The sequence below is a fragment of the Vanacampus margaritifer genome, chromosome 7, assembly GCF_051991255.1.
Source record: "Vanacampus margaritifer isolate UIUO_Vmar chromosome 7, RoL_Vmar_1.0, whole genome shotgun sequence".
In the NCBI taxonomy this organism is placed as follows: Eukaryota; Metazoa; Chordata; class Actinopteri; order Syngnathiformes; family Syngnathidae; genus Vanacampus; species Vanacampus margaritifer.
The window spans coordinates 877,797-891,784 of NC_135438.1; the positions used below are offsets into that span (position 1 = coordinate 877,797).

At 44.2% G+C, this 13,988-nt stretch overlaps 2 protein-coding genes and 1 long non-coding RNA gene across 4 annotated transcripts; 1 reads left to right on the forward strand and 2 right to left on the reverse strand.

The window, feature by feature from the left end:
* Nucleotides 1–2,437: 2,437 nt before the first annotated feature.
* Nucleotides 2,438–6,262, reverse strand: ptp4a1 (protein tyrosine phosphatase 4A1). Of its 2 annotated transcripts, none has more exons than XM_077570390.1 (5): nt 5,812–6,262; nt 4,082–4,174; nt 3,653–3,783; nt 3,461–3,579; nt 2,438–2,569 (listed from the first exon to the last, which is right to left on the reverse strand). In XM_077570390.1, exons 1-4 carry the CDS (start codon nt 5,914–5,916, stop codon nt 3,501–3,503), a joined length of 408 nt encoding a protein of 135 aa, XP_077426516.1. In that variant the 5' UTR covers nt 5,917–6,262; the 3' UTR covers nt 2,438–2,569; nt 3,461–3,500. The 2 variants fall into 2 exon arrangements, with proteins under 2 accessions (XP_077426516.1, XP_077426515.1); XM_077570389.1 differs by having other exon boundaries at nt 3,505–3,579; nt 5,812–6,260.
* Nucleotides 6,263–6,302: 40 nt separating this feature from the next.
* Nucleotides 6,303–8,239, reverse strand: LOC144054940 (uncharacterized). The gene is made up of 2 exons (XR_013294739.1): nt 8,095–8,239; nt 6,303–6,400 (listed from the first exon to the last, which is right to left on the reverse strand). It is a non-coding gene; the product is annotated as an uncharacterized LOC144054940 (long non-coding RNA).
* A 729-nt stretch (nt 8,240–8,968) lies between these two features.
* Nucleotides 8,969–13,799, forward strand: lgsn (lengsin, lens protein with glutamine synthetase domain). The gene is made up of 4 exons (XM_077571822.1): nt 8,969–10,282; nt 10,356–10,522; nt 11,330–11,869; nt 13,069–13,799. The coding sequence occupies exons 1-4, from the start codon at nt 9,580–9,582 to the stop codon at nt 13,723–13,725; spliced, it is 2,067 nt and encodes a 688-aa protein (XP_077427948.1). The 5' UTR covers nt 8,969–9,579; the 3' UTR covers nt 13,726–13,799.
* The last annotated feature ends 189 nt before the right edge of the window (nt 13,800–13,988 follow it).

Consider the following 13,988-nt stretch of genomic DNA (forward strand, 5'->3'; position numbering starts at 1 on the left):
AAGCTAGCGTTGCTACTCAGCTTTCCCCACGCGGAAAATGACGAGCTGCTGCTGATGTGTAATTCTGTAAACCTCGTCACAATTTAATGTCGACTTTTAAGATGGTGACCTTGAAATGTCCTGTTTTGAGTCATACGTACTTTTAATAGCGCTTCTCTCTCCAACGAGTGCTCGCTCGTACGTCGGCGTCTTGTGCGTCAACTGTGTCACGCGTTCTCCATCAAAGGCGATGTTACAAAAATAAAAGCAGTCTCAAACAAGTTCAGAATTAAAATAAATGCGCTAAGAGTGGCAAAAATGAAATAAAAGTATAGTAACCATCCACCCAAAAAACAGTAACATACAGCATTTAAAAAATAAAATAAAAAAAGTAGTAAAATACTGTATTTTGTGCGTGTCATCATTTAAACTTCCCATGATGCAGTGCAAATTACACTGGCTAAAAACTGGCATATTACTGCTAATTTTGCATGTCTAAGTGTATACACTAGTAACAGAAAAAAAATAATAATGTTCTTGTCTAATCAGATGTTTCAATGCAATTGTACATACATATTTGTTTTGTGTGCAGTGATATTTTTCTGATGCAAAATAGTATTTTGAAGAACTTATTTTCCCCTCCTTTAGATGGCACTCTTAAATTTAAAGATGCCACAGAAATGTAATCAATTTCCATCACACTACCTTGACAAAGCGAACCATCTGGAGGAGGAAAAACAAAACAAAAATCAAAGTGCTTCGTGAAGCTACATTTTTCCCCATCGCTACAAAATGCACTCCCAAAAGTTTGCTAAACGGGGCATTTTGAACGAGGCTTAGGCCAAAGTGATTTGCAAGTAGTGCCTCCGTTTTGACTGATCACCACCCGTGTATAAAAGTCGCGCCACATTTAAGTAAGCAGGCAGGCAGGGCGGTTTGTCACTTTAATAGAATCGTTACGAGTCGGTCAACAGGTACAACTTTGCCACTCACGTACTAAATCACTCACGTCCATCGATAAGATATAAATAGCCAACTAAGAATAAGAATCATCATCAAATACATCAAGTATCCAAGTGTTACGTTAGGGACATCAAATGAAAAGGCGTACAAAATACCGCGGACGTTGGAAGTCCAGTTTGAAAAAACAAAATCACATTGTGGCAGTTAATTAGTCAACAAAAGTGGGGGAAAAAAAGAAGCTTCTAGACTTTGAATGGGGGAAAACGGCCATGACGACAAGCTGATAAGGTTGGAAAAGTCCTTTCAGCAAATAATAGCCTTGAAATCCAGCTTAAGGTCTATCAACGAGTGCACTTTGTCCTCACTGGTATGCGCGCTACAAGGTTGACCGTCTTACTAGTACCACCACTTAGCATGTGTCACATGCTAGTAGTCCCTTGGCGCCTACGAGGAGCATCAAAATGCCCACAAGTAGATTTGGCTCGCTGGTAACCAAGTCGTCTTTACAGTACGCCAAAGTTTTCCTCCTGGAGTGCCCAAACTAGACTTTACACACATCTGGTCAGCCGGGCCGAATCGGCAGACGTTTTATACGACGTGTGTGATCGGTTGTAATGTCATAATTGGCCACTCCCATCTATGACGTCATTGATTGGATTCCGCAAACTAAGACATGCCAGTTCATTCCAGGGACCTTCTGTGCTGCCATCGTTAATGATCCTAAATTTCTCAGCATAAACGGCTAGATTAAAAAAAAATCACATAGTTTAGCATTTTATTTTTTGCATCGACTATCTGCAATTTTTAGGGTGTAATTATTTTTCCCCAATGCATTTAAATGAATATCAACACCAATTTTGGCATTTGTGGACTTGGCCTGCCTCGACGCCCCACGAATGGCTGCGGTCGACTGTACAGTGATTTAACAAGTTGCTTAAATAGATTAGGCCATTTATTAGTTATCTTTCTTTTTCTTTTTTTTTTTTAACACTTCGCTGAACAGCTCCAAAATCGTGATTGTGTAAATTCTAGTAGAAAAAGAAAAGAATTCAAATTGTTTATATATGCATTACAATTTAAGACAAAGATAAATGAATTAAAAACAGCCAATTTTCCTCCCAGTTGTAAATCTAAACAAATACTAAAGGACAAAGTATAGTAAAACAATCCAGATGTTTTGCTATTTATATCTTTATATTTGTAAGTGTTAAGAAACCAACCAATGTTATTTTATTCATTATGTAGTCTTAAAATGAATGAGGCAATTAGTTAGTTATTGGAATTTTACTGCGCGAAATACCGGAATGGGCCTAAAAAAAACAAAAACAAATCCATATTGGTCGGGCCCCACTTGTAAATTCTACTAGCGCGCTTACAAGTGAGGACAAAGTGTGGGAGTAGAACGCAGACCTTGAGCTGGATTTGGAAGAAATGCTGAAATGCTTTCCCCCATGAGGAGTCGGTTCTTTCTGGACTGCGAGACAAAGGCAACATGTTGTTGTTGTTGTTCTACTGGATGCAGCAGTTGTTGCGATGGCTGTTGGAGTCTTTGAAGCGCAGTCGCATCTTTGGACGATATTTCTCCAGGTAGAAGAGCTGCTTGCTGTTGAAGGCTCCGCGACGCTTCCTGGACGGCAAAACGACAACAACGCCGCCGCCACCGTTACGAGCGCAGCACAAGAACACACGCCAGCATTTCGCAACAAGAAATTGTGTCTTTACGAGTCGCATAGATTATCGACACGGGTCGATGTTTATATCGTCAAGTCATGATCATCTTGGGGAATAAAATGTTTACGATATTAATTCTCTTAAAAAAAATTTTTTAGACATCCATATTAAATTATATTCTAAACAAATCAAGATGTTTACATTAAACTTATTACTAGTCATTTGAAGTAAAAAAAATAAATAAATCACATCTACTTTTGGGATATTAAATGTATCAATGAACATTTTTAAAACATCACACCTCATTTCAATAAACATTTAATTATACATTTTGTACATTAAATGAGCCCTTATTTCTTGAGGATATATTTTATTAGACATTTGTACGTGTATAGCATGCTGTGGTCATTTAGATTTTTTTTTTTTAAATGTACATTTTATTTTCTATGTAGAATATGATGTCCAACATAAAATTTCACATATGTTTTATGAGTTTGTACAGCAAGTTATGGATTCAATGTTGGCATTTGTATCATGTTAATTGGAATTAAATAGAAAATGAATTTGACTTTCAAAAATTCAACATTTTACCTGCCCTTTAAAAGTATATTTTTAAAACGGACATTTTAGAGTTTTATCGTTAACACAAACAATTAGATAATCATTTTATTGTGCATGTAGTGCAATATAAAGTAGCTTATTAGTCATATTTATAACTTTGAAATGGAGTTTGTGTTGCTTTTTAGTATAATACAACTGCATTTAGCGTGTACTGACATGTAACGGTTACATTTGTCTCCATAATGAAGGCAATTTGATGCAATTTGCATTTTCAAATTGGGCTCACTTTCTTTCTCTCGACTGTAAGCAGATGTTGCCAATGCAACTTACTGGCGGATGAACTGCACCGCGTCTTCATACTTCATGCCGCATTCGATGAGGGCGAGGGCGACCAGGACGGGAGCTCTGCGGGGCAAACGCAAACCAGACGTGAGATCGGGCTGGCCCGGCGGCAAGGCGGCCGAGGCGGACGGCTCACCTGCCGAGGCCCGCCACGCAGTGCACGGCCACGCAGCAGCCCGGCTCCTCGCGGAACTTGCGCTTGAGCAGGTTGAGCCAGTCGTCCACGATCTGGTTGGAGGGAGGGGCGCCGTCGTCAAACGGCCAGTCCTGCGCCAGGCGGAGAAAGGAGTTGTCAAGAGTCCAAAGCCGTTAGGCGCTATAACGACCCCCTCTAGTGGTACCTGACAGAATCACTGCCTAAGGACAATAGAGCTCAGTGTATTGTGCATTTGTTTTGAAAGGGATATCGACTCATTTTGCCATTTCCAGCAGTAAGACGTTAATAGAACTAAATTGATAACGTATTTTATTGCCTGCTTTCGCCCTTCGAAAGCATCTCGCTCTTGACGATAGCATTAAGCTAGTGGACTTTCATTGGCCCAAGTCGCCGAGCGGTGAGACTCACCAAGACCTGAATTCCTTCTTTCACCACCAGGGTGGCGTCGTACGTGGCCTCGCACACCCTCACCGCCGTGGTCACGCCGTACTTCTTCAGCTCCTGCAGGTGACAAGGCATGTCAAAAGGTCAGGGTGCAAACCAAAGGTGGATTGATGCCAACTTTTGCAACTTCTCAGACTGCCCCGACAAGCGCACACAAACCACCTGGCATCAAATTAATTGTGTCAAAGGCCAAAAGAGAAAAACATTTTTTTCAAGCAATTGATGCCATTTGAAATGTTGAGGCAAGTTTGACTTGGTCAGTCAGAAGCGCTCGCATATTGGGCTGTAATTATTCCAATATATAAACTGCCACTCGATTTCAGGTGTTCATCACATTACCAGTAGAGGGCACTCATGCACTAAACATGCCCAGAAGAAGTCTTGTTTCTGCTCCTTCTCGTTCAACGTTGAAGAACATTGTTTTATATAATATCGGCATTTTTTTTCTTTTACAAATGAAACAAATGATTGACGATAGGAACAGGAAGTTACTGACCTCATGTAGTTAACAGCTCGCTCTACCCTTGCTTACTCGGGTTATAATGTTGAAACATCAATATTACATGTGTAATGTACATGTACTAATGGGTCAACTAAATGGTAGTTTGTGTTTACTCATTCACTCGCAGCCATTGTCACTGAAGCAACCCCCTTCGCTCCTGGCTGGTTGACTGGATTTTGATTGATTTTGCAAGGCCCACAGAATATTGTGTTCTATTGCTATAAAAACATGGACCCTACCAAAAGAAAGGTTAGAGTCTCTTCTTTCATGAGGAAAAAATATATATTTCTATCGGTTTCTGTTTTGCAGTAATTAGCATCATAATATAGCCATAATATAAATAAAGTTTCATTAATATTCACATTCCTGTTAAATACACTGTCAAAAAGAGCTTGCTGCAACATGGCCCTGGCTGATCTCTTATACTCCGCTGCCATCTGGCCTTTTTTTTGGTAATAACTACCATTGCTATAAGCGACCTATTCAGGTCAGAAGATGCGTCAGTTTTCTGTATGCTCTAGCATAAAAAAAACGATCAATACATTTTTGAGACCATGGCAATATTTGAAATAGAAAGTTTTTATACCTTTTGGGGAGCAAATGAGTTAAAGCTGCATTAAGCAAGTCTGAAACTTTTACACACGTCTGCCACCTCTGGACTAAAAGTGTAAATGCAGCCTCCATGATGCTCGTGCATGAGCCGCGCAGGTACGAGCACGTTAGAGTTTGCTCAACACATCGGGGCATTGCTTCTGCATATAGATGTGTAAAAATTGGAAATTTTAACATTTAAAATTGCTTAATGCAGCTTTAAGTGATCATCGCTAGTGTGCTAATGCTTATCGAGATTGCTAACCATTAAGCATTGGCTAATTCTGTTTGTATTTAATAATAAACTGAATACTTAAATCCACTTAATTCAACTTGCATCAAAAAAAAGAAATAAAAAAAATAGGGGGTCGAGGCGATTAATCGATGAAATAATTCACAATCAATTTTAAAAAGATTTGATAGTGACATCACTAGTCAAGGAAATGAGTTGCAAAAGAATTAAGTTCTACTGGTTTACTGTAATTTGCAAACATTTTTGGACCAGATTTTCTAAAGAGGAAAAAAAACAAGTCAACATTCTGAGCTCATTTTGTCATGTTGCTACTTAATTTGCCAACACCGGGAGCTAGACAACGCTCACCTCGATGAACTTGTTGAGGGTGGCGTTGGTTGGGTTGTGAGTGATGAGGAACCTCATGTTCTTGTAGGTGATCTCGACCGGCGCGGGTCTGTTCATGCGCGCCATTGCGACAGAAGAAAAAGCACACCAAAAAAAAAAAAAAAGGCAAGATGGCTTCGGCACTGGGAGGGGAGCGCTCAAGACGCTAAACGTAAACAGTTTGGTGTGGCGGGACGGGAATCCTCCGGGCGAGGGGGCGTCTCGTCGGGGGACGACTCAGGAAGGAAGTGGTGGGCGGTGCGCGGGGGCGGGTAGGGCAACAAAACGAGGCAGCTTCCACCTTGCTCGTGGCCGGGCGTCAGCCGACAGGGAGGGGCGGTGCGCAAGCGGGTCAAGTTACCCCATCCAGGCCGAGTTGTCGCTGGTTGCGGGTTGCGTCCCGCTCGTGCCGACGTCGGGGGGCTCCTTCCTCCTGAGGCTCGGGCGCGTCCAGGCGATCGTGGAGTTGGCGCGTTCACTCGTCTGCATACGCGGCGTGCTGAGCCTGGCAGTAGTCTCCGCTGCCCTTCAGAAACTCCATAAATGTGTGACCCAGAACACCACAGAACTGCTGCAGGGCGACATCAACACCAAAGGTTAGCGGTTTTACCCCCCAAATTGCAGCTTTTGTCATTTGAATTTTTTTTCTACAAAAGTGTGCTATCGATTTTAATTCGAATAAAAAAAAATTGCCACACCCACACTACTCCTGTGTCGTTGGGCTTCATCTTAGCATTTGAATAATCAATTACTGGTATTTTGTCCATTTTTCAATTAATCGCACACACACACAAAAAAAACATTATTCAAATGCAAGACAATTTGAATTGACAGTGCAGAAAATAGACAAGCATAAATTATGATTATGCTTCCGTAACATCTGTCCAGAAATAGGCAAAACTGTTGTTTTCCAATTAGTCGTGTTCCTGGAGGCTTACAGAAATGGGAGAATCATTACAGTCGGTAGGCTGAAATCCTGAGAATTAAAAAAATAAAAACCAACAACTCCAAACTCATTACTGATAGTCAGCATTTTTACACACTGTCATTTTTTGTTAATGTCACTTTGTGACTGATTAAAAATGGCAATTATTGATTTTGGGGAAATGCTGTCACTTTGCGACTGATTGGCAATTAAGAGGTTTTTTTTTTGGGGGGGGGGGGGCATTACTTGCAGATTTTCACAATTTGTGGCACGGATCGAACCCCTGCTATTAGTGGGGGAACACTGTACAAACTGATATCAGGAAAACCTTCTTCCTTCCAACTTACGAACAATTCAAGACATGAAGTCTTCTGGAACTTGTTCGAAAGTTGGAGCGCGCCTGCACCGGTCCTTGCCAAATCAAAGGCAAACTGGGCATCGTTAACGTCATAAACCGGTGTACCTAATTAAGTGACTCACTGACCATTGGTGAGGTTTTGCGCATGCGCCGTTTGGCCTACTATTTTAAAGGGCTCATTTGCATGGCGGCCTGCAGGCCGTTCTTCGAGACGATGCGCGGCCGTGACGTCACAACGGCCAGCAAGTGTGTCATCAGGCTAACGACACCAGCCACTTGATCGTGATTCAAAGCCGACATTTGAGGCGCCCTTGTGTTGTATAACAAAAAATGTTTAGTCTCAACACAAACACACGTCGCGAGAACGGCCGGCTAAATCCGCCATTGTCCGGTTCCAACTGCATCGGGCAAACATGGCGACCCAAGTGACAAAGAGGGACGCGGGAGACGCCATATGCAGACGCTCGCACGCGTGTCAGACATGACATCGTAGGTTTGGTGTTGGCTTGTTCGAGTTGTTACCGTTATGTCAAAAGAAACCAAGCACGGTGGAGTTTGTGCTTCGTGCCGCCGCCATGTTGGGCCGTCCATCACTCATCCCCACCAACGTAATGTCGCCGAACATGGCGCCTCGTCAAAAAAAACAAAACATAGGATGGGGGAAGACGCCAAAACGCTACCAATAAACGGAATTGCCTTCCCGTTTGAACCCAATACAATGCAGGCAAATCTCGCTTTCGGAACAGCTCGAGCCAAGCTTCCGCCATCTGCTTCCGATTCGCCAAAAAGCGCCCACATTTTTGGTGATCGTGTCTACATTACAAATCAGAACCGCATCTAAACCACTACAATAGCAACGAGGCCGTGAATTGTATTAGAACCGACCAAACTGACACTCGTTCGGGTGTATGCTTACTTGACACATGCCAACAACAAAAAACAAAACGGAGATTAAAAAAAAAGAAAAGAAAAAGTTACTTACTGGGATATGCTTACTCATTGAAGATTGTAACTTAATCATACAGCCGGTCCTCAGGGGGGGAAAGTCAAGCGATTAAATGCTTCTTCACCATTCGAGCCCGTCGTTACGTGTCTCGAGTGGAGCGCAAAGTCTCCTCGATTGAGAACGCTAAACCAAGTACTTCTTTTTTTGACCTTCAAAAGAAAACCGTCTCCTGTTTAAAACGTCCTTAGAGCCAAAATAAATACACTGCGAGAGGTTTCTGTTGTTATTCTTAATAGAAACAAAAATTATAATATTATTATTTTGACTGTCTCCCCTCAATACGTTTTTTGCTCCTCAGAGGACAGGGTTCGAGTTTATTTTGAAGGATATCTCGCGGCCCGTCGTTATTTCCTCTGATGCAACCATAATGCAGCTCTTCAAACCCCACCCTGAAAAAAGTCATGGTTTTTAAAATCAATTTTTAATGTAAAAAAATATATCATTTTTTGTATGTATTAAAGAAATATACACAATTTTCATGTCCTTTTTTCTCTTTTAATTAGTTACACCCAAGTGCAGTTAAAATGTAAAATAAATATATATACTGTATAATAAATTTAGCCACGTTTGTCTTTTAGTTTGAAACCCACTTGTCGAGTCAAGAGTCAAATTGACGAATCTTGATTAAAATAAACTATACATTTGTGAAATTATCAATTTCTAGAATTTTCAGTGTTTAATCTCATAATTCACTTTAATATTGTGATAAAAATTGACCCCTAAAATGCAATAAAAATATACAAAAAAGATACATAATATACCCCAAAAATGTTTTTTTAAAAATCCATTTTAAAAAACGGCATCATTTTTAATTCTTTTTTTTTTCTTTAATGGAATGGATCCTCTCCTTTGTTTTCCTGGTCAAATTTACAACCATTATTTATTCATTCAGTTATTTAGCTATTTTTTTAGGTTTTATTTCAAAGTTCAAACACTTAAGTCACGTCAAGTGTGAAACATTTCTGCTCAACTGTTTATTCCATTTTTTTTAAATTGATGTGTCTGTTTATTTGAATTCTCAAATGTATCAAAAGAAATTAATTGAATGATGTAAAAAAAAATAATCAGGAACAATTAAATGTGATGTGAATAGTAATTATCTCTCACAGTGTATTAGGGAAGCTTTTTAATTGAAGTTGCTTAAGTTGCTTTATGTGCTCCTGGTGCTTTCCTGTTGTCTCAGAGCGCAAGCCACATTTTGTCTGTCACCTTTCTGGAAAGAAAAAAAAGAGCTGACCTCGGCATTTTGGCACTGCTGGGACACAAAAGCCCCCCGAATGGTCGCAAGCAGCAACCAATCGGCTCCGAGTTCTGTCACTTCCGTGTCCGGCAGCCGCTGGCCGGCAGTTGGGTGCTGGTCAGGCCCCAAAGGGTTGTGTGGGGCGGGGGAGGCAAAAAAAAGAAGCTTCCAACACGTCACCATTGTACCAATTGTGTATAAAAATTAATGTGCAAGTGAGGATGTCACTTCACAATCAAATTCCAAAAAGCAGAGTTGATGAAAGGCCAGAAATGGATGAGTCGGACGATTCCAAGGTGAGCACTGAGACCGCGCAGTTGATCGACTCAACCCACCACATCAAAAGCGAAAGCCTTAGAAGGAGCCAAGACCAAATGGACGGCACCGGGATGAGCGTGGGCATCAGCAAGGGAGTGCGAGTGACGGGAAAATACGCGCCCCCCATCGACTGGGTTGGCGGTCCGGGCTCAAACAAACCTCTGGACTCTCCTATCGCCGGCGGACCTCCGCCGGAGCCATTTGACCAGCCCGGGACGGCGGGACCAGACGTCGGGGGGGACTTGATCCGGGTGCCACAGAGTTGTGCTCCGCACAGGCAGACTGTGGAGGAACTGAAGAGCTTCCTGAGGGACGGACCGGCTCTCCTCGCCGGAGGAAGTCCTTACTCCTACCTGCACGGGGGCAACAGCGGCGGAAGGCGGAGCCATGTCAGCCCACAACCAGCATTCAGTACCTTCAAACCTCAGTCTGATGCTCCCAGAGAGGGGCCCGGATCCAGAGAGAACTCTCCTATTCAGGTGCCTCCCACCGTGGATTCATCCAGCTCGTTCCGGCCTGACGCCAACACAAACAGACAGCCGGAATTCCTGTCTCGCACATGCGACAGCGGCGGCTCATGCGGAGACACCAAAGCTCCTCATACAGGTCGGTACTGACACACGAGCGTGAAATCCTCTTGTTGGCCGTCCTCGCAAACATTTGGAACTCTCGTCTGCAGATAACGGAAACCCGAGCCCGGACACGTCGGGGAATCAGAGGTTCATCTCCAGCATGGAGAGCATCAAGCAGCAGATGGCCCGCGAGAACGTCAACTTTGTACGGTTCGAGGCCACCGACCTGCACGGGGTGTCCAGATCCAAGACCGTCCCCGTCCGCTTCTTCCATGTAATCACTTCCATGCATTCAGGGGTCCATCCGTCCATCGCCATCCAACAATCCTCATACACTCTAAACACAGTTGGTCAAAAAAGAACCCAAATTGGGTCAAGAATGGACCCACCCAACTTTTTGAGTTACAGTATTTGACACAAAAAGTTGGGTCCAAATTAAATGAATAACCCAGAAAACAACCCCCAATGTTTTGTGGGTTATTCACTTGACCCAACTTTTGGGTTCATTGAATAACCCAATTGAATTGGGTCAAAACTGAATTGACCGACTCAGAGTTATTTAAATAAAATAAAAAAAGATTTTTTTAACCCCAAAAGTTGGGTCAAATTAAATGAATAACACACAAAGCAGCCCAATTTTGTTTTTTTGTGGAGGTGTTCATTTGACCAAACTTTTTGGATTACGTAATTGAATAACGCAATTGAACTGGGTCAAAAATGAACTGACACAACTTTTTGAGTTATTTAAGCCAAAAAGTTGGGTCAAATTAAATAAGCCACATTGCAAACCATTTTTGGGGTTGTTTTGTGGATTATTCATTTGACCCAATCTTTGGGGCAAAATTGAATAACCCAGACAGTTTTTTCGTGTGTGTGTATCTTCCATTCAACAATCCATCCAACATTCTACGAACAGATGAAGCAATCAATGATCCATTCTGTCACAGACCCATCTTTAGCTGGTGATTTGTGCAATGGGTGCAAAGGACGCCCCAACGTCTTCTATGTGTTCCACTACACGATTGAGGCCCTCGTCCATTGCGACAGCGTCCACATTTGTGTCGCTTTGTGCTAATCCCAGGAAAAGGCAGCGTACGGCATCCCGATGCCGAGGAGCTACCTGGAGCTGACGCTGAGCCCGAAGAGCAACGAGGTGGACCACGCCAACGCCGCCAACTTCAGCAGTGACATCCTCCTGATCCCGGACCTGTCCACCTTCCGGATCCTCCCGTGGGCCGAGCAGACGGCGAGGGTCATCTGCGACCCGTGCACGGTGACGGGCAGCCCCCTGCGCACGTCTCCTCGCCTCCTGGCCAAGCAGCTCCTGGGCCAGCTCCAGAGCCTGGGCTTCTCCCTGCACGCCTCCTTCACCTACGAGTGCTGCGTCCTGGGGGCGCCGGACCGCATCGGACCCAAGACGCTGCTGTTTCCCGCCACCACGCTGCTGGGTAATCACGACCTGCCCTTCTTCCAGCAGCTGCTGGACGGCATGTACTGCATGGGCGCCGACGTAGACAGCATGGCGTCAGCCAGCGGGCCGGGCCAGATGGAGATCAACCTCAGGCCGGAATTTGGCATTGCGGCGGCCGACAGCGCGTTCACCTTCCGCACCGGCATCAAGGTTAGAAGTGATTTCATTTCAGTCACTCAGCTTTATGAACAGACTCGGGGTCCAAGCAGAATATTAGACACACTATTGATAACAAAGAGGTGTGTAATTGCCTATAGATGCCTCAAGATGGCAGCAAAACACTTTTCTGTATGGCCTGATTCAATCAAGTAGCTCTGGATGCTCCACGTCGGGTGGACATTAACGTTTGACTCCGCCCACTCGGAGTTTTCAAAATGTTTTTTTTTTTTCCAGATTTAATGATGCGCCGTTTTATGACGTAGGTGTTTGTTTTTTTCTTCAAACACATTATGGAGTATCGAAAATGACAAACACTTAAGCCTCAGTCAGCCGGGGCGGAGCTAGCTAAACGGTTTGAGGAAGAGGCGGAAGTGCAGTAATACATGTCCCCTGCAGATGGCGCATCCATTGGATGGTTGAGGTTAGTATTTCGGTTTCGGTCAGTTTTGAACTTTCCTTGTTCATTAAAGTATTAAAAAAAATACTGTAATCGTGATGTTGGTAGGGTTACGGTGAGGTTTACAACAAAGGAAGAAAGAAAAAGGTGCTTCATGGTTGAAAATGCGTGTGGGCGGAGTCAAACGTTGAGGTCCACCCGAAGTTGCGGCGCGCCTCAAACGGCGCTCTGCATCCAGGACTTCGCGATTCAATGGCGATCGGTTCAACATTAGCGTTTGACACCAAGATGTCACCAGAGCATCAGAGCGGCAAAGCATTTCGACATACTGTCGTACTAATGTGTTGAGTGCGGGCCTTTAAGGGGCAGGGCCAAGTGATGACATCATGCGCAGGACTCGGGTTGGCCAGTTGAGCACCTGCTCTTGTATTGTGACTCCCTGTGCCTGTTCTCAATTTGTATTTGTGTGTTTGACTGTTGGTGTCTTTTCATACACAGCTCAAAGTGCATGGGTGAGTGTGGCTGTCCTTGCCCACATCTCAGGGCATTAGTGCCGTAATTGTGCTTTCCATGTCGCTTAAGCAGCTGCGTACCTGAAGCTCGCTCAAAACTATCATTTAGAATGGAATCACAACAAAAAAAATTGACCAATGTCATATTTAAGAGGTAGGAATTTAATAATAGTGTCATTATTTTTCTAGTCTTTTTTTTTTTAGACAGTCTGTAAATGGCGATTAAATGTGGTGTATTTCCTTTGTAATTGTTTATTCTTTGTTTGGAACGCACATGAAAGGAGATGGCCCGCAAACACAGCTACATCGCAAGCTTCTTCACGGACGACGGCCTCTACAACGCCGGCGTGCTCTCCCACAGCCTGTGGGACGCCAACGGGCGCCGCAGCCTGTTCCAAAGCGGGGAGAAGGCGGCGGGCGAGCTGTCCGACATCGGCCGCAAGTGGCTGGCCGGCCTCCTGACGCACTCGGCCGCCCTCAGCTGCCTGATGTCGCCGGGCCTGGGCTGCCGGAGCCACATGGCCAAAGCCGCCAAGGACCCCAAGCGGACGCTGTACGCCACCTGCGGCTGCAACGACAACAGCAGCTCCTTCAACGTCAAGTCCCACGGAGGCCGCGAGACCCACATCGACAACAAGCTGGGCTCGGCCATGGCCAACCCGTACGTGGTTCTGGCCGCCACCGCCGCCGCCGGACTGGACGGCATCCGGCGCAACCTGAGCACGGAGGGCGGCGTGCACAAGGCGGCCGGTCAGCAGAAGGACTTTGCCATTCCCGTCAAGCTGGACGAGGCGCTGGAGGCGCTGGCCCAAGACCACGTCATCCGCAGCGCGCTGGGGGAGCCCTTCGTCCAGTACTTCATCGCCATGAAGAGGTTCGAGATCGAGACCCAGGAACTGGACGACGAGAGGAACAAGTGCCTGGAATATTTCATCTAAAACCTGACAATGTTGTTTTATATTATTGCTAGCGTGTTGCAGGTGACAAATAAACTCTAAATGAGGAAATGTCTTCTTGTTTTCCATCTTGACTCTTTGACTGCCAGACGTTTTCAGAAAAGGGATGCCGTTTTTTAAGCATTTTGACTGATCTTTCAAGGTCCATAGAAAATTATGTGTTTGGACTATGGAAACACACATACTGCCAAAACAAGATTGGACTCTCATCTTCTATCAGAAAAAAAAAGTTTGCTTCTACCTTA